At 43.7% G+C, this 23,539-nt stretch overlaps 1 protein-coding gene and 1 non-coding gene across 2 annotated transcripts in view; one reads left to right on the top strand and one right to left on the bottom strand.

Moving 5' to 3' along the window:
- APMAP (adipocyte plasma membrane associated protein) overlaps positions 1-23,539 on the top strand; it is a 37,545-nt gene that overhangs the window by 6,565 nt on the left and 7,441 nt on the right. Inside the window, exons 2-8 of the mRNA XM_045770933.2 lie at positions 5,005-5,121; positions 9,511-9,626; positions 18,213-18,305; positions 20,324-20,440; positions 21,745-21,919; positions 22,515-22,649; positions 23,098-23,290. Of these exons, the coding sequence (XP_045626889.1) occupies positions 5,005-5,121; positions 9,511-9,626; positions 18,213-18,305; positions 20,324-20,440; positions 21,745-21,919; positions 22,515-22,649; positions 23,098-23,290 (946 nt within the window). The remainder of the gene's footprint in view (positions 1-5,004; positions 5,122-9,510; positions 9,627-18,212; positions 18,306-20,323; positions 20,441-21,744; positions 21,920-22,514; positions 22,650-23,097; positions 23,291-23,539) is intronic.
- Positions 17,668-17,771, bottom strand: LOC123775608 (U6 spliceosomal RNA). Its single transcript, XR_006775123.1, has one exon. It is a non-coding gene; the product is annotated as a U6 spliceosomal RNA (small nuclear RNA).

The following is a 23,539-nucleotide window of genomic DNA, read 5'->3' as shown; positions in this document are numbered from 1 at the left end:
CAGTGCAGCCACACCATGCGCCTTTACATTTGTCTCTCTTTGGGATTCTGCTTTTTTTTTTAATTTTTTAATTTTTATTTTATTATAATAATTTTTTTATTATATTATGTTAGTCATCATACAGTACATCCCTGGTTTTTGATGTAAAGTTCCATGACTCATTAGTTGCGAATAACACCCAGTGCACCATGCAATACGTGCCCTCCTTACTACCCAACACCAGCCTATCCCATTCCCCCACCCCCCTCCCCTCTGAAGCCTTCAGTTTGTTTCCCAGAGTCCATAGTCTCTTGTGGTTCATTCCCCCTTCTGATTACCCCCCCTTTCTTTATCCCTTTCTTCTCCTACCAATCTTCCTAGTTCTTATGTTCCATAGATGAGAGAAACCATATGATAATTGTCTTTCTCTGCTTGACTTATTTCACTTAGCATTATCTGTTCCAGTGGGATTCTGCTTGTAAAAGAACCACACAATCAGCCATTCCTGTCACTTGTACTTGTAACAGACCTGCTTTACCATATAGATACTTTGTTATTTCTGTTGTATTAAAAGACTTTCAGGCCACTTAAAGAAAATCACTTACTGGAGTTACAGTGTCCTAGCCTCAGAGTGGCACTTTGCATAGTTGGGTCATTGTCACTTTTTTTTTTTAATAAGATAAAATTCACATACCGTAAAAGTCACCCATTTAAAAATTACAATTCAGTGGTTTTTAGTATATTCACAGAGTTTTTAAAGAATAACCACAATTTGGGGCGCCTGGGTGGCACGGCGGTTAAGCGTCTGCCTTCGGCTCAGGGCGTGGTCCCGGCGTTCTGGGATCGAGCCCCACATCAGGCTCCTCCGCTAGGAGCCTGCTTCTTCCTCTCCCACTCCCCCTGCTTGTGTTCCCTCTCTCGCTGGCTGTCTCTCTCTATGTCGAATTAACAAATAAAATCTTTAAAAAAAAAAAAAAAGAATAACCACAATTTAAGTTTAGAACATTTTTGTCACTGTTAACATTTTAAAAAATTGAGGTGAAATTCACATAATATAAAATTAACCGCTTTAGAGTAACGTTATACAGTTTAGTGATATCTAGTGTTGGGCAACACTTTCTAGTTTCAAAACTTTTTCATCACCCCATAAAAACATCTTGTACCTATTAAGTAATCACTCCTTATTTCCTCCTCTCACCCAGATGTCTATCAGTGGATGAGTGGATACACCAGTTGTGATACAGGCATACCTCTGAGAAATTGTGTGTTCGGTTTCAGACCACTTTTATCTCAATAAAATGAATCGGATGAAGTTTTTGGTTTCCCAGTGCATAGAGAAGTTGTGTTTATACTATACTGTAATCTATTAAGTGTGCAGTAGCATTATGTCTAGAAAAACAATGTACATACCTTTACCTTAAGTTAAATACTTTATTGTCTAAAAATGCTAACCATCATCTAAGCTTCAGCAAGTCGTAATCTTTCCGCTGGTCTTGCCTCAGTGTTGGCGGCTGCTGACTGATCAGGGTGGTGGTTGCTGAAGGCTGGGGTGGCTGTGGCCGTTTCTTAAAATAAGACAAATTTAACACATCGATTGGCTCTTCCTTTCACAGTTTCTCTGTAGCAGGTGATGCTGCTGATAGCAGTGATAGATAACTTCTTTCAAAATTGTAATCAGTCACTTCAAAATCTGCCACAGCTTTATCAACTAAGTTTATGTGCTATTCTAATTCTTTTGTTGTCATTCCAAGAATCTTCACAGCCTCTTCACCAGGAGTAGATCCCATCTCAAGAAACCACTCTCTTGGCTCGTCTATAAGAACCAACTCCTCATCTCTGGGAGTTGTATCATGAGATGCAGCAACTCAGCCACATCTTCAGGCTCCGCTTCTGATTCTAGTTCTCTTGCTGTTTCCACCACATCTGCAGTTACTTCCCACTGAGGTCTTGAACCTACAACCTGTAAAAAAAATATGCAATGTCTGTGAAGCACAGTAAAATGCGGTATGCCTGTATATACTTACAGTGGAATATTATGGAGCCACGAAAAGGAATGAAGTACTGATACGTACTACAGCCTGGACGAACCTCGAAACAAATGCTGAGTGAAAGGAGCCATTCATGGAGGTCACATATTATATGAATCGTCCAGAATAATGTCATGATTAAGTTGTGTTGCGTTTTTCAAACCCCGGCTCTGAGGGCTCTAGGTCTAGGCATCCTCTCCCCGTCCACTTGTCCATGGCAGGTGGTGCTTAATGGTGACTGCAGCCTTAGAGTCAGACCCGGCCCTCAGTCGTGCTCTTCCAGTTCTGGCTGTGGGCTGTGGGCCCACTTGTCTTTCTCTGACCACTTTTCTCTTTGGAAAGTAGAGAGATACATAGTTCCACCTAGCTAGCTACCCACATAAAGTACATTACATGGCATTTCTTATTGTCACTGTTTTTATCATTCCTCTTTTCATGGCCCTTAATCCTTCCCCTGCTGCAGACCTCTCAGCAGGTTGCATCAGCCTGCTGTCATGTCGGGTGCATAGCTGGTCTATGCCGTACTTGCATTTTCACGCACTGTGCTCTTGCACCCTTGACTGGCATCTTTCAGTTGCTTTAGACGACTGCGTGGCCCTGGAGTTTGGAGACAGGGCTGGGAGGTGGAGGTTGGCCTGAAGTTTCCCTTCCTGGCTGCTGGTCCCCTTCCAGGAGCCTGGGCACCCTTGACATCTCCCAGCCTGGTCTGTGGGGTGGACCACCTCCATTCCCAGGTAGCAAAAGAGGTAAAGGCTGGTGACCTGGCATTTATGCCTGGGTACGGGTTGGGCTCTGAGCCCTGTATGAGTGAAGAGAAGGAAGTTAGGAATAAAATTCATTTTTTGGAGGATTATTAGAAGGAAGATAGATACAGAATAGGGTTCTCATTACCAAAGGGGGAAATGTCAAAGACAAAAGGAAGTGCTCAGTACTGCTCCCTATGCTGTCCTACTCTGGAAGAGAAAGGAGAAGAAGAGACCAGGCTGCACCTTCCACTCCGCTTGGAAAGGGCCTTAGCTCAGCATCCTGGCTCATCATTTACAAGTCTGCTCTCCACATCGCTGCAGGACACATTATCGTAATAATCGGCTCTCCTCCAGTTTCCAATAACTTGTTCCTGACATCCTTCAGAGCCCTTACCACTGGCGTCTTCAGTGTCTGTCTGTTCCCAATGATTTAGGCACCCTCTGAGATGACAGACGTTTTCTCTTCCACGCTCCTCACTGCCTTCTGAGCCCTTGTTAGCAGAGTCTTTAACATCCATTTTTCTACTAGTCTGTTTAAGGAAATTTGGACATTTTCTGTCCTGCTTCTCAGTATTTTTCCTTCCTCTACCTGCTACTCGATTCCAAAGCTGCTTATACATGTTTAGGTATTTGTTTCAGCAGCACCCCACTTCTGGGCAGCAAAAATAGTTTAATTAGAAAACTGGATTAGTTTTCTAAGGCTGCCATGACAAATGACCACATACTTCATGGCTTAAACAACATCTCATTGGGTGAACTTGCAGTTCTGACTGTCAGCAGTCCTGGACAGTTCTCACTGTGGTGAGATCATGGTGTTGGCAGGACCGCGTTACTTTCTGGAGGCACTAGGGGAGAAGCTGTTTCCTGTCTGTTCAGACCGCTGGCGGGAGTCAGACACTCTTCAGTTGTGCTCCCCAGATGCCTGCAAGGTGCCATTCTATGAAAGCTGCTCCCTCTTGCCTCTTTCTTTCCCTTTGCCTTTCATTTCTACCCAGTAGAAACAGATGCTTTATTTTCTGCTATATTCATTTATTAAAATCATGCACATTCAAATTGGGCAGGACTTTGAGGCTACAAAACCCTGTTTCATAGTGGGGAGCCCATGGGCTTCATGTAAAGAAACCTGCCTGAAGTGGCGTAGCTGGCTGTTGGGAAAGTTAAGACCGGCTCTTAGGCCCCCACATCTCTGTGCTGTATCTGAAATCACGTTTATACAGCGGAAGACTAGCTTGTCAAAAGTCAAACAAAACACTGCCCTCAGTGAAGTGTTTGTTAAGTGTGAGTCTTGATATTTTTTCTTTAAGTCCACTTTTTTTTTTTTTTTTTGGATAGAAAAGATTCTCCACCTTAGGAGCTCATGATTTTATTTGCTTAAAGTTAATCTTGATGTAAGTATATAATAAATTTGAATGCACTTAAAGCAAATAATGATCCAGTGAAGTAGCAAGAGGCTAAATGTGCTCACTTGTTTACCAGGTGAGTACTGATGTCTGGGAGTATCATTTGAGAGAGATTTTAGTTACCATTGGTCATTTGTCCAAAAACATCACACGAGATTCCCAAGGCAGCTTTTAGATCTTCACAAGGCGTCAGTAGTGATGACTTGGAACTGTGATTGTATAGATTCCTTCTACGTAACTGTCAGTATCTCTCAGACCTCTACCAGGTAGAGAGCTGGGATTTGCTTTTGAGTTCTTGAAGGTGTGGTGTGATTGGCAAAATGATTGGAGAATTGGACGCTCAGCAAGTTGTTTTGTGTTCTCTTTGCTTCATGAATTTGTCTCTTTCTCTTTTATCCACCCAAGCTGGGAGCTTAGGGACCCACAGTACTGAGTGTTGCTGCTTTGAATCCATGTACCAGGAAATAGCGGCTTTCGGGAAACACGTCTTCTCTGTAGACGAGTGTGTTTGCATTACTTCATTCACCTCTTTTCCTCCATTTTTGTGTTTGTCAGTTCTTTACTTTGCTCTCTTTGAGACTATGCTAGAGGATTGAAAGTACAGCTTATCAGACTATCTGGCAAATAACTGATAAGCGTTTCCCACACAGCTGGAAGATTAAAAAAAAGAACAGAGGCATGTTTGCCAATCATAGCAAACAGTCCTAAAGTTTCATCACAAGCCACAGAGGTCCGTGGTCTCACAGTGAGACCAGGCTAGAGGCCTGCTCCTGTTTGACAGGCTTTGAGACCAGCTGAGCTTGTCCAGGCTGAGCCTCTGCTGATTGCCTTTGTATAATCCATCTCTTGCAGCTCCTTTAGTGGCCGCGTGTTCCGAGTGACCTTCTTGATGCTGGCTGTCTCCCTCACCGTTCCCCTGCTCGGAGCCATGCTGCTGCTGGATTCTCCCATAGACCCACAGCCTCTCAGGTGAGCTGTCCCGGCCATTCTTGGGAGGGCTTGCTTGGCAAGGGTAGGGTGGGATAGTGTCTAGGGTAACAACAAACCAATTTGGTCTGAAAGGTAAGTTACTAGGAGAGAGAGAGATTTGTGATTTCTTTAGTGCCTGAGTTTTGTGTGGAATCAGATGTTACACAATATATGAATGGTATTGTTCATGATACGGTTTCAAAACCAAAACTGTACAAACACATATAAAACCCAGAAAATTCCCAAATAAGAGAAGCTTATGTGTTAATTAAGCTGAATTCATTTGAAGTGGCAAAAGCACACACAAAGGTTAAGTTTAAGTTACCTAGTTTAAATTTTATAAGTACCAATTTTTCAAAAGCCTTGTAATTAGTATTCTGTTTTTCCTAAGTTACCTCTCATTGGTGGGCACCTGCAGTCCATTATAACTTGGAAAAAGTAGTATATACCTAGGCACCCTACGAAATGTATTCACATTTATAGATGTAGAGCCAGGCTCTTAATGCAGTGATGATTTATGACATCGATGTTGAGCTCATGCCAAAAGAGTTGTGCAATCTGGTTTGATAAGAAAATTCCCCTTTCCTCTTGAAACTTTCCAGAGAGGTGAAGCTTTTGGAAGTTTATTTTAAGTGAGTTTAAAAACTTCAGGCGAGAACTGTGTCCCATTATAGAATGAATATAACATTGAATAATGTGTTGGTGTTTTATAAATACAAATTAAGGCTTTATATTGGGCCCGATTCACTGAGAATGTATTCAGCATCTAGAACGCTTAAGGTAGGTACCCAGCTGAATACAGAGATATAAAGAGGACACAATTCTGACCTTAGATTGACATTTGTATACAAGAGTCCACTTTTTGTTGTTGGATTTCGAATTAGTAAAGGTACAAGGTGCTGTTAAAACATAATTAGCTTGCATAAGATTGAGATTGGGTGAAGGCCTAGGCATTCTAGACCCATGACAGTGTTGGCTTCTAATTTCTGGTGTGTTGATGGACCCCTCCATGTGTCTTTCTGGCTGAGCTGGGCCCAAGGGCATACTGGCTGTCCTGTCTGGGGGGGCTCCCAGGACACATTGTGGGGGATAGGGAGTCTCTCTCTTGCTAATCCCTGTCAACATGTGGAAGGATGTGGCTCAACCCACCCCAAATAGAAACTGACCTGGGGGTTTCTGGATAATCTAGTTGGCTAAGGTGGGAATGTGAACTGTGTCCACAGCTGGGGATCAAAACCTGGGCTGGGGAGCTAGCCTTGGAGAAGAGCAGGAAAGTGGAAAGAGCAGGGGAACATGGAGCTTCAGTGACTGAAGACCTTTGATCTCAGTAAAGGTGAATTTATATGTGGAAAGAGTGAAGAAATTCAAAGGAAAGACAGGTGTGTGCTCCTGACCAGAAACTGAAAGGGAAAGTGGCCCACTAAGGATTTGAAGTTGTACACAGTGTGTTCTGTCTGTGGAATAAATGAGCCTCATGAAAAGGGAAGGGAGGAGAAGCCCAGAGAAGCCAGGGTGGCTGACAGGGATCTCGCCCGTGCTTAGACTTAGGAAGTGACTTGCTCAAAAATTGGAAGAGGCGCCCCCAGAATGCAGAACAAAAGCAGAAGACTGGAGGAGATAGAAGAACCAAAATGACCTGGGGTTTGGAGGAAAGTGCTAATGACAACAGCAAAAAGGGCTTCTTTCAAGCTCTGTTCAGAGCAAAAAGAGCAAGGAGGGGGGAAACGCGCCGTCTGGAGCAGTCGGTGGTGCAGTATTGATGATGACGGGAGAGCAGAGCTCCCAGCTTCTGCCGCACCTTTGTTCTCTCCACCAGTGGGTGTGGTGGGGAACAGGATCAGGCCAACTGGCCAGGTAGAAGGACGGCTGACGGAAGTGCCTCAGAGAGTCTGCCTCTGGTGTACATGACCTCCCAGGAGAGCTAAGACCACACTTAGCAATTGCCAAGAAATTGCAGAGAAAAATAAAGAGGGGTGCAGACCCCTCCAGAATGGATCATTATGCAGTTGGTTTCAGTTCTAGGGAGCAGTCACCAGGAAGGTTGTAGGGCTTTGTCAAAAACCTGCCATGCAAGGCAACCTTCTTCTTTGTTTGGAAGATGGGTGGACTGTGGTAGATAGGACATACATGACATCCTGATTTCTGGAGGATGTTGGTCAGTTCTTTCAGGATACATTTGACACATGGAGTTAATGGGATTTAATATGAGTTAGCAGGACTTGGGAGTTAACAGGGAGTTGATAAGAGTTTAGGAGTTCAAGGGCTTTAACAAGGGTCCACGTGGCCTGGCTGGCCTTCCTGAGGCCATTCTTCCTTGATGCTTCTGCTGCTCAGGCTGCAGGAGTCAGGGCCCTTTCTTGCTCATCCTGTGCATTTGCTCATACAAGTTTTCTTCTGGCCTCCCTATTAAGGTAATACTCAGGCTGCTTGTTGGCAGGGACGGTGCACGATGTACTGATTAGGTTGATGCTACAAACGTTTCTTGAGAACTTCCTTTGTGTAGGGAATCAGGCAAGGTCCAGGGACTGGGCAGAAAGGGGCGGCTAAGTATCAGGTATGCTGTCCTTTATGCCTGGGCTGTATATGCTTGTTTGTGTTGTTCAGTCTTCACATGCACCTTGGGAGGGCTGACCTTCCCCAGGTCAGAATTCGAACCCAGCTGTGTCCATCTCCATAGCCCAGGCTTTTCTCACCAAAGTATGTAGGTTGCAGCCCTGCTCTCTTCCTTTGGAAATAAAACTGCTAGTTAAACCAAGAGTGGTTTGTTTTGTTTTGTTTTGTTTTTGTTTTTGTTTTTAGAGCAAGTGAAAGCCATAGTTGGGAGGCAGGGTAGAGTGAAGGGGGGGTGGGAGAGTTTAATTCAGAGGAAATTTTGCTGTGTCGCAAGTACACACCTGACTCAGAGGAGGCAGTAGGAAGTGAAGTGCTCTGCTGGGAAGGGAGGGGTTGGGCAAGACGGAAGCATCTTCATCATTCCACAGCCTCAGCCACCCCTTCCCTCTTGGTTTTCCCACGCTGGTGGTCTGGCTAGGAAACTGCCCTGCTTAAGGGCAAAGTAGGGAAGGAATTGGGAGATATTGTCCCTCTCTGTTCCCTCCTTCCCTTCATCCTCCCTCCCACAGTGTTTGTTGGGAGCCTCCTGTATGTCAGGTGCTCGAGATACAGCAGTGAAAAACACAAACAAATCCCTGATCTCATGGGCCATGCGTTCTAGTGGGGATAGATGTAATACATGTAACAGAGAAGTGAGAAGCCGCTAAGTGCTATAGAAAAAACAAAGTGGGGTAAGCGGTGGGGCTTTTGGGGGGAGGTCTGGAGTATTATATTGGGTGGTCAGAGCAGGCCTCCTCTCAGGGAAAGGGCAGAGTACAGAGGAGCTAGTGCCAAGGATTTAAGGTGGGAGGTGCCTGTTAGATCAGGAACCAGCAGGGAGGGCCCTGGGGAGGGCAGAGTGAACAAGGGGGAGGGGACCTTGGAGAGGTGACTGGCCAGACTGCAAGGGGAAGGGCACCCTTGCAAGGCCATAGGCTCTGGCAGAAATGGGGCTGTTGCAGGGCTTTGAGAGCCTAACACTGTGATCTGACTGTATTTCATAAGGTGCACGGTGGTGGGTTGAGGATATATACTGTAGGGAACAAGAGAGGAAGCGGGGGCGAGAAGATGGTGGCCTGGACCAGGGTGGTGGCAGAGGACATGGGGAGAAGGGCTTCAACCATGTCTGTCTTCTGAGGGTGCCACCAGCAGGATTTGAAGGCTGGGAAGGACCAGCAGAGAGGGAGGGGCGCAGTGGAAGCTAGCTTCAGAGAGAAACCAGGCTGGGCCCTGAGAGGGACAGGCGGGAGGCAGAGCGCATCTGTGCTGGATGATGGGCTGGTGGCACCATGCCCAGGACAAACTCCTCACGCTTCTTCTTTCTTCTCTGTGAAGTAGGAAGCAAGGCTATCAGCTGTGAAACGTCAGCTCCACTCCCCTCTGTCTCAGTTGGATTTTAATAACTGGGCAGACACTGGGAGAATAAATGCCGGGGCCTGTGAATCAGAGGGTGGGAGGAGGTCTAACCTGTCCCCAGGCGTTGGACTGTGACTGGAGCTCAGGTAAGTGGAGGCCCCAGATGCTCTCTGTGATTACCCCAGATTACCCCCAGATGCTCAGGTGATTACCAAAGTTCTTGCATTAGCCATGATCATATTTTAATTTTTTTAATACTATGACCTTTTCTGATATCCTAGAATGGTGTTTTCTTTAACCTTTGTGTTTCTGGCAACTAAGGATGTTATTGCAACATGCCCTTTTTATCGAAGAATGGGGAGTTATGCATGAAGGTCCTCAGTAAACACTTTCTTCATGTATTTCTTATAGACAAATCCCTGTAATTGCATTATTTTACAGCTTCAAAGAACCCCCTCTCTTGCTTGGTGTTCTGCAACCAAATACGAAGTTACAACAGGCGGAAAAGCTGTTTGAAAATCAACTTATTGGGCCAGAGTCCATAGCAAATATTGGGGGTGAGTAAAGCCCTGGAACTTTAAGGTTCCCTGATGAGGGAATTCTGCCAGAGCAGCGCGATGCACCCTGCTCCTGGGTGGGGGTCCCTGGCTCTTCTCCTCAGCCGCAGATGCTCTGTGCTTGTCAAGCAGACACCCCTCGGCTCTGAGTTACAGGCCATTTCAGTGCTGGGTGGTTTTGAGTTCATGTCTGTGGAGCACTTTATTCTGCTCAAAGTGTCAGGCCCATTAAATTGAAAGGAAAAAGGAAAAATACACTGATGTTTAGCTCATTTATCAAAGGTAGGTATTACTTGATAGGACATTGTTTCTTCATTCAGTTTTTCTTTGCATAGATTCCATGAAAAGAATACAAATGAGGGGTACCTGGGTGGCTCAGTCGGTTGGGGGTTGGGCGTTTGCCTTCGGCCCAGGTCATGATCCCAGGGGCCTGGGCTCCCTGCTTAGCGGAGAGTCTGCTTCTCCCTTTTTCTCTCCCTCTGCCTGCTGCTCCCCCTGCTCATGCTCGGTCACTCTCTTTCAAATAAATAAATAAAATCTTAAAAGGAAAAAAAAAGAATACAAATGATTCTCAGTATTTCCACTGTTGTTTTGTTTTGTTTATTTTGTTTGAAGCTGACTTTGGTGGGTATGTTTAAGGGTAACTTAACTATCTGCTTCAGACTTGCCCAAACCTAAGAACTAGACATGGGTCTGGTACTGTCTTGAGTCTCTAGCCACTAGGCATCTTCTGCCTTTTAGAATGAAGATTAAGCTCAGGTATCAAGACACAGTTAATGAGCAGTTGAAGAACTGAAAATGGCATGAGGATTTCTGAGCAGCTTACTGTGGCAGGCCGCCCTCATTCTGCAGTACGGTGTGCTCCCGCGGCCCCCGTCCTGCAGTATGGTGTGCTTCCGCGGCCCTCGTTCTGCAGTATGGTGTGCTTCTGTGAAGCAGTGGTAGCCTCCTGCCTCCCATGTGCTGCTTCACTTTGGGCAGTCCCCCAGTGGCACAGACCACTTCTCTTTCCCCTGCTATTGGATGTGGGACCCAAATCTGGTGCATTTCTGCAACTGTTGGTTTGTTTGGCTGACATTCAAAATTGTAAGAGCGTTAGGCCTTTCATGATAGAACCTCGTGTTTCTCTTCAAAAGACTTTGACGTTTATTAATCACAAATTTTATTTTTGGGGTGAAAAACCAAATTGATATTTAAAACTGGAACTCCAAGGAGTTAGTGATCTTTTTTGTTATCTTTCAAAGGGAATGTTTCTTTTGTTCCCTCCCTTTCCTCTTGGGCTGACACTTCATTGCTCTGTGGCACCAGGGCTTGCCTTTTTCCCTTAAAGGAGTTGGCTATTCTCTCTGTGACATTTCTGGTTAGGCACAGTGGGGGTTTGCTACCCCCCTGTAGGTGTGAACCACAGGGATGTCCCCAGGGAGCCACTGCTTCCCAGCTTCATTTGGAAGTTGTCCTGGGGGATGGCTGGCATGTAGCTGACAGTGGAGGGAGGCACTTGCCTCAGGAGGGTGCGGGGAAGACTTATCACCAATTAACATGCTTTAATTTTTTAAAATAGATTTTATTTCTTAGAGCATTTTAGAGTCAGAGCAAAATGAAGAGGAAGGTACAGAGATTTATCATATACCTTCCCCCCTCCCACCAGCACATATACACAGCCTCTTCTGTCATCAGAGTGGAACATGTGTTACAATAGATGAACCTACAGTGACGTGTCATTACGACCTGGAGGCCATGGTTTACCTTAGGTCTCACTCTTGGTGTTACGTATTCTATGGGTTTGGACAAATGTACGAATGATGTGCATCCACCATTATCATATCATACAGAGTAGTTTCAGTGCCCTAAAAATCCCCCCAAATCCTCTGGGCTCCACCTGTTTATCCTTACCCACCCCGCAACCTCTGGCAGCACTGATCTTTCTATTGTCTCCATAGTTTTGCCTTTTTCAGAATGTCATAGAATTGGAATCATGTAGCATGTAGCCTTTTCAGATTGGCTTCCTTCACTTATTAATATGCATTTAAGGTTCCTCCATGTCTTTTCATGGCTTCACAGCTCATTCCTTTTTCTTGCTGAGTAATACTCCATGTGTGAATGTACCAGTTCATCCATTTACCTACTGAAGGACATCTTGGTTACTTCCAATTTTTGGCAACTATGAATAAGGCTGCTATAAACATCCACGTGCAGGTTTTTGTGTGGACTTATGTTTTCAGCTCATTTGGGTAGATACCAAGGAACACAATTGCTGGGTTGTAAGAATATATTTAGTTTTATAAAAAACCGTCAGACTGTCTTCCAAAATGGCTGCACCATTTTACATTCTGACCAGCGGGGAATGAGAATTCCTGTTGCTCTACATCTTCGTCAGCATTTGGTGTTGTCTGTGTTTTAGGTTTTTGGCCCTTCTAATAGGTGCGTAGTGGTATTTCATTGTTTCAATTTACAATATAATGAGCATCTTTTCATATGCTTATTTTCTATTTGCGTATCTTCTGTGGTGAGGTATCTAACCTTTTGGCCATTTAAAAAATTAGGTTCATGTTCTTATTGTTGATTTTAAGAATGCTTTGTATATTTTGGATAAGAGTCCTTTTATCAGATGTATATTTTGCAGATATTTTCTCCCAGTCTGTGGCTTGTTTTCTAATTCTCCTTACAGTGTCTTTCACAGAACAGAAGTTTGTTTTAATGAAGTCCAACTTAACAGTTATTTTCTTCATGAATTATGCCTTTACTGTTGTATCTAAAAAGTCATCACTACACCCAAAGTCACCTAAATTTTCTCTTATGTTCTCCTCTAGGAGTTTTATACTTTTGCGTTTTACATTCAGGTCTATGATCCATTTTGAGTTAACCGTCGTGAAGGATGTAATGTCTGTGTCTAGATTCATTTTTTACATGTGGCTGTTAGTTGTTTCAGCACTATTTGGGGAAAATACAATCTTTGGTCCATTGTATCACAATATATTATATAGGATTGCATTGTGACGCATCAGTTGACTAATTTATGTGGGTCTGTTTCTGGACTATATTCTGTTACATGGGACTATTTTTCTAATTCTTTTGCCATTACCACAATGTCTTGGTTACTGTAGCATTACAGTAAGTCTGGAAGTCAAGTGGTGTTATACCTCTGACTTTGTTCTTCTTTAATATTGTGTTGGCCATTCTGGATCTTTTCCTTCTCCATATGAACATTAGAATCAGTTTCAGGATATACACAAAATAACTTGCTGGGATTTTGATTGCGATTGCTTTGAATCTGTGAATCAAGTTGGGAAGAACTGACCTTTTCACAATATTGAAATTTCCTATCCATGAACGTGGGATATCTTTCCATTTATTTAGTTTTTTGATTTCTTTCATTGGAATTTTATAGTCTTCCTCATATAGATCTTGTACATATTTTGCTATATTTATACCTAAATATTTTATTCTTTTGGGTGCAAATGTAAATGCTATTCTGTTTTTAATTTTAAATTTCACCTGTTCATTGCTGGTATATAGGGAAGTAATTGACTTTTGCATATTATCCCTGAATCCTGAAACCTTGCCATAATCACTTATTAGTACTAGGAGTTTTTTTGTTGTTGTTGATTCTTTGGGATTTTTTTTTTATAATAATTTTTTATTATCTTATGTTAGTCACCATACAGTATATCCCTAGTTTTTGATGTAAAGTTCCATGATTCATTACTTGCATATAACACCCAGTGTACCATGCAATACGTGCCCTCCTTAATACCCATCACCAGCCTATCCCAATCCCCCACCGCCCTCCCCTCTGAAGCCCTCAGTTTGTTTCCAATTCTCTACAAAGACAATCATATCATCTGTGACAAAGACAGATTTATTTCTTCTTTCTCAATCAGTATACCTTTTATTTCCTTCTCTTATTGCATTTACCAGGACTTCTAGTACAGTATTGTGAAGGAATGGTGGGGGGGGACATTCTTGCTTTTGTTCCTCATCTTAGTGGGAAAGCTTCCAAGTTTGTCACCAATAATTATGATGTTAGCTGTAGGTATTTTGTAGATGTTCAAGTTGAGGAAGTGCCTTTCTATTCCTAATTTGCTGAAAGTTTTTATCATGAATAAGTGTTGGATTTTGTCACATGCTTTTCTGCATCTATAGATTGGATCATGTGATTTTTCTCTAACCTGTTGATATTATAGATTACTTAAGTGATTTTCTTTCTTTTTTTTAAAGATTTATTTATTTATTTGAGAGAGAGCACGAGCAGGGGGTGGGGGTGGGACGAGGAGAGGCAGAGGGAGATGGAGAAGCAGGCAGGAGGGAGGAGCAGGGAGCTCCGACATGGGGCTTGATCCCAGGACCCTGGGATGACCTGAGGTGAAGGCAGATGTTTAACCAACTGAGCCACCCAGGTGCCCCAGATTTTCACATTTGTGTTCATGAGAGATCTTGATCTGTAGTTTTTTGTAATAACTGACTCATTTTGGCATTAGACTAATGCTGGCTTCATAGAATAAGTTAGGAAGTAGTCCCTCTTCTTCTATTTTCTGGAAGAGATTGTAGGAATTGGTGTCATTTCTTCATTAATTGTTTGGTAGAATTCATCAGTGAACCCATTGGTGAAAGCCTTACGGTTTTTCTGTTTTGGAAGGCATTTCTTCAATAGATACAGGCCTATTCAAATAGTCTATTTCTTCTTCTGTGAGTTTTGGCTGATTGTGTTTTTCAAAATATTGGTTTATTTCATCTAGGTTACCAAATTTGTGAGCATACAGCTGTTTATGATATTCCTTTATTATCCTTTTGTGTCCATGGGGTCTGTAGGGATATTCTGTTTTTCATTTTTTATATTGGTAATTTATGTCTCCTCTTTTGTTTTTTCTCCCCCCCCCTTTTTTTTACTGTTATGATATGTTAGTCACCGTACACTACATCATTAGCTTTTTTTTTTTCAAAGATTTTTATTTATTTATTCGACAGAGATAGAGACAGCCAGCAAGAGAGGGAACACAAGCAGGGGGAGTGGGAGAGAAAGAAGCAGGCTCATAGCGGAGGAGCCTGATGTGGGGCTCGATCCCACAACGCCGGGATCACGCCCTGAGCCGAAGGCAGACGCTTAACCACTGTGCCACCCAGGCGCCCCTACATCATTAGCTTTTGATGTAATGTTCCATGATTCATTGATTGCATGTAACACCCAGTGCACCATGCAATATGTGCCCTCCTTTATACCCATCACTGGCCTATCCCATTCCCCAACCCCCCTCCCCTCTAAAGCCCTCAGTTTGTTTCCCAGAGTCCATAGTTCATGGTTCGTCTCCCCCTCTGTTTCCCCCCCTTCATTTTTCACTTCCTTCTCCTAATGATCTCCCCGCTATTCTTCATGTTCCACAAATAAGTGAAACCATATGATAATTGTCTTTCTCTGCTTGACTTATTTCACTCAGCATAATCTTCCCCAGTTCCATTCATGTTGATGCAAATGTTGGGTAATCATCCTTTCTGATGGCTAATATTCCATTGTATATATAGATCACATCTTCTTTACCCATTCCTCTGTTGAAGGGCATTTCAGTTCCTTCCATGGTTTGGTTATTATGGACATTGCTGCTATGAACATTGGGGTGCATATGGCCCTTCTTTTCACTACATCTGTATCTTGGGGGTAAATACCCAGTAGTGCAGTTGCTGGGTCATAGGGTAGCTCAATTTTTAACTTTTTGAGGAACCTCCACACTGTTTTCCAAAGTGGCTGTACTATACTACAGAGCTGTGATCACCAAGACAGCATGGTACTGGTACAAAAACAGACCCATAGATCAGTGGAACAGAATAGAGACTCCAGAAATGGATCCTCAATTCTGTGGTCAACTAATCTTCGACAAAGCAGGAAAAAACATCCAATGGAAAAAAGACAGTCTCTTCAATAAATGGTGCTGAGAAAATTGGATAGCCACATGCAGAAGAATGAAGCTTGATCACTCTCTCACAACATACACAAAGATAAGCTCCAAATGGATAAAAGACCTCGATGTGAGACAGGAATCCATCAAAATCCTAGAGGAGAGCATAGGCAGCAACCTCTACGACATCGGCAACAGCAACCTCTTTCATGACACATCTCCAAAGGCAAGGGAAACAAAAGCAAAAATGAAGTTTTGGGACTTCATCAAGATAAAAAGCTTCTGCACAGCCAAGGAAACAGTCAACAAAACAAAGAGGCAGCCCACGGAATGGGAGAAGATATTTGCAAATGACACTTCAGATAAAGGGCTGGTATCCAAGATCTACAAAGAACTTCTCAAGCTCAACAACAAAAAACAAATAAACAAATCAAAAAATGGGCAGAAGATATGAACAGACACTTTTCCAATGAAGACATACAAATGGCTAACAGCACATGAAAAAATGTTCAAAATCATTAGCCATCAGGGAATTCAAATTAAAAACCACAGTGAGATACCACCTTATGCCAGTCTCTTTTGATTTCTTGTTTTCAGTTTCATTGATATCTGCTCTAATTTTTATTATTTCTTTCTTCTGTTTACCTTGGGTTTACTTGGCTCTTCTTTTTCTAGTTTCCTAAGATGAATGCTAAGATGATTGATTTTAGATCTTCTTTCCTAATATATGCATTCAATGCTATAAATTTCTCTCTAAGCAATGCTTTCACTGCATCCCACAGATTTTGAGAAGTTGTATTTTCATTTTATTTTGTTCAAAATGTTCTTTATTTTCTCTTGAGATTTCTTCTTTGACCTGTGAATTATTTAGAAGTGTGTTACTCTTCCAAGAATTTCAGGATTTTCCAGCCATCTTTCTGTATTGATTTGTATTTTAATTCCATTGTGGTCTGAGAGCAATGTATGATTTCTGTTCTTTTAAATCTGTTAAGTTGTGTTTCATGGCCCAGATTGTGGTCTGTCTTGCTGAATGTTCCATGTGAGCTTGAGACAAATGTGTATTTTGCTGTATTTGGATGAGCAGTTGATAGATGTCGGTTGTATCCAGTTGATCAATGGTGCTATTGTGTTCAACTATGTCCTTATGGATTTTCTGTCTTTAGAACTTGTTCATTTCTTTTTTTTTTTTTTTTAAAGATTTTATTTATTTATTTGACACAGAGAGAGAGCCAGTGAGAGAGGGAACACAAGCAGGGGGAGTGGGAGAGGAAGAAGCAGGCTCCCAGCAGAGCAGGGAGCCCGATGTGGGGATCGATCCCAGGACCCTGGGTCATGTCATGAGCCGAAGGCAGACGGTTAACACTGAGCCACCCAGGCGCCCCAGAACTCTTCCATTTCTGATAGATGCTGAAGTCTTCAACTCTTATATTTATCTATTTCTCCTTGTATTTCTATCAGCGTTGCTTCATGGAGTTTGATGATTTGTTATCAGGCACATACACATTAAAGCTTGTTATGTATTCTTGGAAGATTGACCACTTATTATGTGTAATGTTCTTCTTTATCCCTGATAATGTTCTTTTCTCTAAAGTTGGCTCTGAGATTAAAATAGCTACTTTCTTTTGATCAGTGTTGGCATGGTATAGCTTCTTCTGTCCCTTTATTTTTAACCTGTGTGTGTCTTTATATTTAAAGGGGGTTTCTTATGGACAAAATATAGTTGGGTCTTGCTTTTTTATTTACTCTGAGAGTCTCTGTTTTTTTAATGGTATATTTAGACCACTGATGTTTAAAGTGATAATTGATATAGTTAGATTAATATTTACCACAGTTGTTACTGTTTTCTATTTGTTCCTTTGGTTTTTTGTTCCTATTTTTGTCTTCACTCTCCGCCTTCTACGGTTTTTTCATTTTGTTTTGTTTTGTTTTTTAGCATAGTTGACACACAGTGTTACATTAGCTTCAGGTGTACAACTTAGTGATTTTACAAGTTTATACATCATGCTATGTTCACCACAAGTGTAGCTACTTTTATAATTTTAACTGACCATTTTATATGATTCCATTTTGTCTTCTTGCTTAGCAAATCAGTTATGCTTTTTCTAAAAAAAATTGTGTCAATAGTTGCCCTAGAGTTTGCCCATATACATTCAAAAACTATGGAATGTTTCACGAATTTGCATGTCATATTTGTGCAAGGGCCATGGTAATCTCTCTGTTGTTCCAATTGTAGTACATGGGCTGATGAACTGAGCACTTAATGTGCTTTAGTTTTATCCTGAGGGACTTCTTCACAGTTCTTCCCCTTTAGTGGAATATAATCAGTGTGAGCAGCAGACATTGACCTGAGGCAGACATGAACACATGTCCCTGACTGCTGAGGGTTAGCCTGAGAGTCCGTGCTCTTTGGAGAGTGGAAAATCCTGACGTTTTTTTCACTGACTGGTGTCTGTTGTGCCTTTGCTCCAATGTCAGGTTCGAGCCCATGTGCCAGTGCCCCAGGCCCCCATGGTTTTATCACTGCGTGCTTTAAGGACTTTTTAAGGACCCAGACATCACTTTTCCTTCATCTTCAAAGTTGCCATTTTCTTTCTAGAGATGAAAAATACAAACAAGCCGTTTCTGCTGTAGAAGCGGTGTGATCACAGTTCTTAGGCTAATCTAGTAACTCTCTTTCCCTTTTTATTTTTTTAAACAGATGTGATGTTTACTGGTACGGCAGATGGCCGGATCGTCAAACTTGAAAATGGTGAAATAGAGACCATCGCCCGGTTTGGTTCAGGCCCATGCAGTAAGTCGGTGACGGCACCCCCTGATACATGTCTGTGGTCATTGAGAAAGGTGCTGAATGGCTGTGTGGAGCTAAATTTCCCTAGAAGTCAGGTTGACCCTTGGAGAAGAAGAGCCCCTGACCAACCTGGCAGACAGCCAGACCTGGGCGTTACCACCAGCTCTTCATTTGCCGTGTGGTCCCTGGACCTCATGGTACCTGATTGTCACCGTGCAGGTGCAGCTTGCCAGCTAGGTGGTGGCCCCTGCACCTTCCAGTTACCTTACGGGCCCTGCACCCCGCCATTCCATAGTGGCCTGTGTTCACCTTGAGGTCACTTTGAAGAAGATTAATAGCCATCGTCAGAGTGCTGTATGGAAAAGCAGTTGGCCCTGTCACTACTTTCGCGCTGAAACGTCGTTCCTGCTCAGGAATTTCAGCAGTGTCACTCAGGTTCGGGGAAATTAGAGTAGATGAATCTCACTGTTTAAAACCTGGTAGCCCACAGGTTTCTTAGTAGTTATTGTTTTTTGTTTTGTTTTTTTTTTTTTTAAAGATTTTATTTATTTATTCGACAGAGATAGAGACAGCCAGCGAGAGAGGGAACACAAGCAGGGGGAGTGGGAGAGGAAGAAGCAGGCTCACAGTGGAGGAGCCTGATGTGGGGCTCGATCCCATAACACCGGGATCACGCCCTGAGCCAAAGGCAGACGTCTAACCGCCGTGCCACCCAGGCGCCCCAGTAATTATTGTTTTTTAATAGCTAGAACGCTTTTGTAAAAATAATGCATTTTCATTGTACAAAGGTACAAAGGAGAAAGTAAAAGTCATCTCAGAGTCTTCACAGATATAACTGTTAACATTTTAGTGCATAGCTGTTCATGGCTACTCTGGTTTTGTGATGGAATCATACTCTACATTCGTTTTTTTAACCTGCCTTTTGCACTCTGTATTTTGGCAGTAAGTGGCCCTATAGTAAGTGTCCTACAGTAAGGACTCCTGTAGTAAGCACCCCACAGAAAGCACCCTGCAGTAAGCATCCTGAAGTAAGCACCCCATAGAAAGCACCCTGCACTAAGCACCTTGCAATAAGTGCCCCTTCAGTAAGCACCCCACAGAAAGCACCCCACACTAAGCATCCTGCACTAAGCACCTGTGCAGTAAGCATCCTGCACTAAGCACCTGTGCAGTAAGCACCCCTGCAATAAGCACCTCACAGAAAACACCCCATAGTAAGCACCCTGCAGTAAGCACCCCACAGAAAGCACCCTGTGGTAAGCACCCCACAGAAAACACTCTGCACTAAGCACCTTTGCAATAAGTTCCCCTTCAGTAAGCACCCCACACTAAGAACCTCTGCAGTAAGCATCCTGCAGTAAGTGCCCCTGCAGAAAACACCTTGCACTAAGCACCTTGCACTCAGCACCCTGCAGTAAGCACCCTGCAGTAAGCACCCTGCAGTAAGCAGCTCTGCAGTAAGCAGCTTACAGAAGCATCCCTGCATCTGTTTACTGCATACGGAGCCTGGCAGTAAACACACCTGCAATAAATATGCATTACCACAGGTTTAAAAAGGGTAGAGGTATTAATCTGAGGAATAAAATAGTAACTCTACCTTTAAGCCAGGTGGAGAGAAAACTGCCAAGGCCCTAGATGAGCAGAGTATTCAGGTCAGGCAATTGGGATTAAACTCACAATAACTGAGGTCCTGGGGGAATTCTAGAGTTGGGTCCTGGGTCCTGATGATGTCCCTCAGTTAACTGTTCAAGTCTCTGGATGCAGATATAAACGCGATTCTTGGGTACCAATTGCTGTTCACATGTTCAGATCCATATTCTCAGGTGGTCCCTCTGGATACACCAGATAGTTGTCGTAAGTTCTGAGGGGGCTCGAATACTGGGGGATGGGTCTGTTTCTAATGCCATAGTCTTTTTGTTCTGAACAGCACGATGTATATTTCGGAAGGTGTGGATGAGGTACTTGGAGACACAGGTAGAATCTGGGATCAGCCACTGATTCCTATCCATTTGTTTCCCTAGAAACCCGAGATGATGAGCCTGCTTGTGGGAGGCCCCTGGGTATCCGGGCAGGGCCCAATGGAACCCTTTTTGTGGCTGATGCATATAAGGGACTATTTGAAGTAAATCCCTGGAAACGTATGTATCAATGTCTTACTTCCTTTTGCGACGATTTCAAAAAATTTTTTAAAGATTTTATTTATTTATTTGAGAGAGAGTGAGAGAAATAGAGCACAAGCCAGGGGGAGAGGCAGAGGGAGAGGGAGAAGCAGACTCCCCATTGAGCAGGGAGCCCCATGTGGGGCTTGATCCCAGGACTCTGGGATCATGACCTGAGCCCAAGGCGTACACTTAACTGACTGAGCCACCCAGGTGCCCTGTTTTCAGATGTTTTAAACAATATGTACGTAAGTGGATTTAATAGAATTTGTTCAGTACAGTCTACTGGAGACTCTAATATTTTCTTAGTCATTGAGTAGTCCTTGAAGTATTGCCTGCACATATCAGCTACCATGTAACTCATGACCCCATTTGGTCAATACCCTAATTTCCTGTTTGTGTGTTAGCCACAGGGGCTATTCTTCAAAATGTTAGAACTCCTCTTTCTATCTTTATTTTTCTGTGTCTCTGTCTTGTCTTCCTGTTTGTTTTCTGTCTGTCTTTTCATTTGTTCTTTGTCCACTTCCTCCTCCCATTTTTCTCCCTGTATGTGCTTCTGCAGGGGAGTTTGTACGATGCAGGAATTTGTTACCGTGGGGGGTGCCTGGGGCTCTGGGTGGCCCCCCTCTGCTGTTTGCTGGCTGTGTGACTATGCAGATGCCTTAGCCTCTCTGTGCACAGGTTACTCATCCATGAAACAGGGCTAATGGTAGTGCCTGCCTTGTGGGATTGTGTGAGAGTTTAAATAAGATTGTACATGGAGGCAGCTTAGCACTCCATAAATGGTTATTCTCCTGTTTTTAAAGTATGCCACTGTCACTATTTCCATATTTAAAACCACATGAATGGAACATTTTGTATTTCTCCCAAGCAAACTGAAAGACAGTTGCCTTTCACCTAAGAGTCCTAATAGATTTTTAAAAATCAGTTGGTCTTGGTGAAGGAAAGAGGTCCTCAAGAGGGAGGATTTTGCCATTAAAGAAGTCACTGTAAAAACATTAATCACCTAATAGCTGAAAGAAAGGAAAACACTGTTCTTTGCTGGAAGAGGGAATAAATCTGCTAGCATATGGCATGGAGAGAAGCTCATTTTAGTTTTTCCGTTTAAATCAGGTAAGCTGATTGAGACTTTGAAATTATTGACATACAAGTTCTTAGAATGAAAACAGGTCTTCTCTTCCTCCCTGCTTTCCTTCTTTCTTTCATTATTATTTCCTTCTTTCTTTCCTTCTTTGTGCCTCCCTCCTTTCCTCCCTCTCTCCTTATCTTTCTTCCTGCCTTAGGTGAAGTGAAACTGCTGATTTCCTCTGAGACACCCATCGAGGGAAGGAAAATGTCCTTTGTGAATGATCTTACAATAACTCAGGATGGGAGGAAGATTTATTTTACGGATTCTAGCAGCAAATGGCAGAGACGAGATTATCTGCTTCTGGTTATGGAGGGAACGGATGATGGGCGGTGAGTTCATTTCGGATCTTCTGCGCGGTGAGATCATCAGTCAGGCAGGGTGACTTCGGCAGAGCTTATTTATGGGAGTCATTGGAGTCTTTCTGAGCATAATATTGCAGCTTTTGAGATAAGACTTTCATGACTTCTGGAAACGGGTGATGGATGCAACACAGAACAAGATGTTCTCTCTTTCTCTGTGAAAAAATGAAATTAAAACAGGCCGGTCGATTTGAGCATGTGGTCTAGGCACTCTGGGTGACACCTCCCAGGCTGGCCTCCGTTTCAGGTCATCCCTCCGAAGGGGCACTCCTTTGAGGCTGGAGCCATGGGGGCTCTCCCTGGTGCCGAGCCAGCTGCTGGCTCAGTGAGAAAACTGACGGGGTTCTCTGGAAGAGGATGCCTGGGGTCTGCTCTGGATGGGAAGGCCCCCAGGGGCCAGTCTGGAGTCAGGTCTGGGCAGAGGACCACCAGGGGCCTTGTCACTGCAGCATGAGGCGGATCCCCTCCGCAGGCCCCCTGCCTGAGGCTCAGAGGGGAGCGAGGCTCCAACGTGGCAGGGGTCACTGACTCTCCCGTGTGAGCGTTTGCTGTTGGCGCCCCACAGCCTACTAGAGTATGACACGGAGACCAAGGAAGTGAAGGTTTTACTGGACCAGTTGAGGTTCCCTAACGGAGTGCAGCTTTCTCCTGCGGAGGACTTTGTCCTGGTGGCTGAGACGACAATGGCGAGGATAAGAAGGTGCGTGTGGCCCCTGCTAAGCTTTTGGGGGTGCACTGGAGCACGCTGTGGCCCAGCCCAGGTTGCTGGGAGATGTCGAGCTAAGTGATCGGAGATGGGGCAGGGCACCTTCTCCTTTGTGTGATAATGGAAGCAGTAAAATTCAGGGATGCCTTTTCTTTCTCTTCCATCTCAGTCTGCTTGAAAGTTGCAGTCTGGGAGAGTCTTGATTTAATGCAGACCACACATCCTGGGTCCCTCTCCCTACTGGGTGGGCCGGTTCCCTGCTACTGCTTCTGGCTGTGCCCCGGACTCGTGAGGGCCCCTTTCACCATCTCGTGTCTTCCTTCATGGTGGACACGTTTATAGTTGTAAATCAGTTGGGACTAAGACCATTTTGGTGCTTGGCAAAAGGTTTTCTTTAACTTTGGGGGCCACTGCTCACCACTTGCTTGGGTGAATTTTTCAGATTCTACCTGTCGGGCCTGATGAAGGGAGGGGCTGATCTGTTCGTGGAGAACCTGCCTGGATTTCCAGACAACATCCGACCCAGCAGCTCTGGAGGGTACTGGGTCGGCATGGCAACCATTCGCTCCAACCCTGGGTTTTCTATGTTGGATTTCCTATCCGAGAGACCCTATATTAAAAGAATGATTTTTAAGGTAACTATGAAAACTATAATTCCAAAAACCAAAATGAAAATGCATCTAATTAGGATCTTTTTTGACCTTTGTAGCTGTAAAAATTCTCATGCTGCTTATAATATTTAGTACTTCTAGTGACTTTTTAAGTGTGAGTGAGCAGAGGGGAGGCGCGGGGGGGGGTTGCGGAGGGAGTCTTAAGCAGGCTCCACACCCAGCGTGGAGCCCGACACAGAGCTCAGTCTCATGACCCTAAGATCGTGACCTGAC

The sequence above is a fragment of the Ursus americanus genome, chromosome 22 (assembly GCF_024610735.1).
Source record: "Ursus americanus isolate L20-20 chromosome 22, mUrsAme1.1.p, whole genome shotgun sequence".
In the NCBI taxonomy this organism is placed as follows: domain Eukaryota; kingdom Metazoa; phylum Chordata; class Mammalia; order Carnivora; family Ursidae; genus Ursus; species Ursus americanus.
Note: the sequence above shows the minus strand (reverse complement) of the source record. Positions and strands in the feature narration are given on the sequence as shown.